Source organism: Telmatherina bonti (assembly GCF_933228915.1).
Source record: "Telmatherina bonti genome assembly, chromosome: 15".
NCBI lineage: Eukaryota > Metazoa > Chordata > Actinopteri > Atheriniformes > Telmatherinidae > Telmatherina > Telmatherina bonti.
Window position 1 is genome coordinate 31,344,213 of NC_136613.1, and position 3,256 is coordinate 31,347,468.

General features: G+C 41.1%; 1 protein-coding gene across 1 annotated transcript; it reads left to right on the top strand.

Annotated features, from left to right (window-relative positions):
• Window positions 1-442: 442 nt before the first annotated feature.
• On the top strand, window positions 443-1,180 carry LOC306766184 (leucine-rich repeat-containing protein 3-like; the record flags this gene model as incomplete). Its single annotated transcript, XM_079253817.1, has 1 exon — window positions 443-1,180. Exon 1 carries the CDS (start codon window positions 488-490, stop codon window positions 1,178-1,180), a length of 693 nt encoding a protein of 230 aa, XP_079109943.1. The 5' UTR covers window positions 443-487.
• Window positions 1,181-3,256: the final 2,076 nt, after the last annotated feature.

The window sequence follows — 3,256 nt, forward strand, 5'->3', positions numbered from 1 at the left end:
CTTTTAAGCACCAGTAATTTGAGTTAAAAGACTAACACTATTTTCTTTTGCTTTCTTCTTTCAGTACATGACATGACTAGTGGATTCCCGTGTTTCATAAGAAACCTTGAAATTCCAGCTTGCAGCTGGAATATGTTCAGCAAGGAGCGCCGTCTGTGGATGGGGTCTATTCACAGATGTTCAAAGGATTATGTAAAACTCTTTCAAATCACTTGTAATGGATTATCTCAAGAAAAGCCCGCATGTTCCCTTGAATAAACTGATCATTTGGCCATTTTGAACTCTAATGAAGCATCGCCTATTACCTTTTAATGCCAACCAACAGACGAAACTATGAGTAGTTTTGCCTGACAGGACTTGTGGAAGGTCACTGCTGAATATGCAGGACTCAGGAGGACTTGGTATGCCTAGGAAGCTCCTGACGTGCAACAGCCCTGCCCTGTTATGTGGCTTGCTCTTTGGAATATTTCTTACAAACGCTTTAGTCATGGCTTGTCCGTCAAGCTGCCACTGCATCGAGAAGAATGGCTTGACAGTAGTCCAGTGTATGTCTCGCAACTTGGAAAAGATCCCTCCTGATCTCCCTAGAGATACTGCTATCCTGCTTTTGGCAGCAAACCACATCACCCACATCCCCAACCATGCCTTCAAAGAACTGCACTACCTTCAGGAGCTGGATCTGTCCAACAACGACATTGAGACTGTGGATGTGGGAGCGTTTCAAGGTGTCTTTGACAGCTTGCTTGTGCTGGATTTATCAAACAATCACATCCAAAGTGTCCCCAAAGAGGCGTTTGCCCGTCTGCGAGCTAAAATCAGCCTCTCCAACAACCCCTGGCACTGTGAGTGTACGCTGCAGGAGGTCCTGAGGGAGCTGCGGCTGGACCCCGAGACGGTGAACGAGGTGATCTGCCACACGGCCGTGCAGGAGGAGTACGCGGGCAAACCGGTGATCCAGGTGCTGGACTCAGGGATCAACTTCTGCAATTTTCACCACAAGACCACAGATGTAGCCATGTTCGTCACTATGTTTGGGTGGTTCACCATGGTGATAGCGTATGTCATTTACTATGTCAGACACAATCAGGAGGATGCCAGGAGGCACCTGGAGTACCTAAAGTCACTGCCAAGCAACTCTCAGATCAGCAAAGACTTTGACACCATCAGCACGGTTCTCTAGCAGGGCTGTGTGACTCAGGAGCTGTGGTGTGTTTGAGTGTGTGTGTCTGTAAATACCTGAATAAATGTGTGGTTTTGAACAGAGTGACTAAAAAGCTGTTTCGACACATAAATCACATGTTTTCAAGCACATAAATGGGACTGTTTGAGTGAATAAAATCAGACATCTTTGTCTTTACGTTTCCCAAGAAATGATCAATTTTGTATTATTTAATCATATTTTGCTTTAGTTTTGTGAAATGTGACTTTAATGTTGCACAGGGGGCAACTGTGATGACACAGAGTAATAAGGTACAGCTAACAGCAACATTTCCATAAGAGATGATAAATTTACGATGAGGTATAAATCCTGGTGGATGTCCATCCTCAGTAGGATTGAATCTGGACTGAGATGAGCAGGGAGGATGACGGCGTCTCCCGGTGATCTTGAACTGAATGATTTATGTTATTTAAGTCATACTGTCGAGATGAAGGCTGTTTTATGAGGCCTCAGTTAAAATATGACCTCAGTCAAGATGCTTTCATTTAGTTTGCATATCAGGCTAAATAGCACAGACTCCAGTAAGCCTGAAGCTGTTGGTTCAGAAAACTGCTTTTTTCTTTTCTTTCTGTGCAGCCAGGTCAAACAAACAGAAGGATCCAAACAAAGTAAAGATACCATAGCTTTTGCTTTTTCTCTTCAGGCTGGCAATAACCCAAGACTTATGCATCCCATTCCAGGGTTATGTAAGGACTCTAGTCCTTTAAATTCCTCGAAGGTCTGCCCGAAATGTCTTTCAAACATAACAGGCTCAGATTTGACATACATATTTTTTACAGTCTCGGATACAAGGCTGCAGCCTTTAATATCCACATATACTAAACCCGCTTAAATCCTGCAGCTGCAAATATGTATAAATCTTTGAACATCATGCATAACTTAATGGCAAAGATATTCCTGACGTCCACCCTTGACAGAAAATATCACTCTTTTTTATGCTATGTTCCTCTGGATTTTATGATTATAAACCAAGTTTTTCTCTCTTATTCTGTTTTTAGTCTCCTCCAACTCTTTAAAATTTAGTTTACCCCATCGGTTATACTGCACATATTTTTGTGACAGCATTGTGGATTCAGTAACTCAAAAAGGACTTTCTAGATGCCCCTTTCTCATGGTGGCCGTTAATGAGAGTAGCAAAACCAAACTGTACAATCAGGCTTAAGTTATTCCTCTTTGATAACGCCGTGACATCAGAGAGGACGTACACCTGCTTACAATCCTAGTTGTCATATCAGATCATTAAAATAGCATGTGGTGTTTGGTAACTGAAACCTTGGCTAAACAGAGACATTTGGTAGGATATGCAGTTACCATTCATTTATCAGAAAGCAAGCCATAAAGCAGAAGCACAACATGAAAAGAAAGTTCACCATTATTCAGTACTTTGTAGAACCACTTTAAGCTGCAATAACTTTCAGTAACTATTTTCTGTATGACATTGTTGCAGAGAGTCTTTTGTGTAAAATGGCTTCAGTTTATTCAGATTTAAAGGGGTTTGTTTCTGCACATCATTTCCCTTCCTTTCACATTTAACTCGAGACGATATCGGTATGCAGAGGAGTTCCTAGTCAACTCAGTAGGAGCGTTTCCATTACACTTAGAATTTAGAAAAAACTAAGAAATTTGGTAGGACATACAGTTACTATTCATATATTTAGTTTAGCAAAAACTAAACATCGCAAAAAAAACCAAAAAAAAACGGACATGGAAACACCTATACCCATATCTTGGAAAAATGTCCCAAATATCGCTAAAGGGTTTTTATGCTCTCATGATGTGGATTTTCAGATGTTTTTGTATAGAAACATATCACAAAAGTGTAATGGAAACACTTTTTTTGCATTTACGTGTCTCGGGACGTGAGGTGCGGGTGATGACCAGTTCATTTCCAGTAAAAATGGCATGGTGTGGAACAAACAACAGCGAATTTCAGAGTTTTAGAAAAGAAAAGGAGGAGAAAAGCTTAGAAAAGTCATAGGAAGTAGGAAACCCCAAAGTAATGCTACGTAGCTACCTCGCATAAGCCGAAATTTTTGT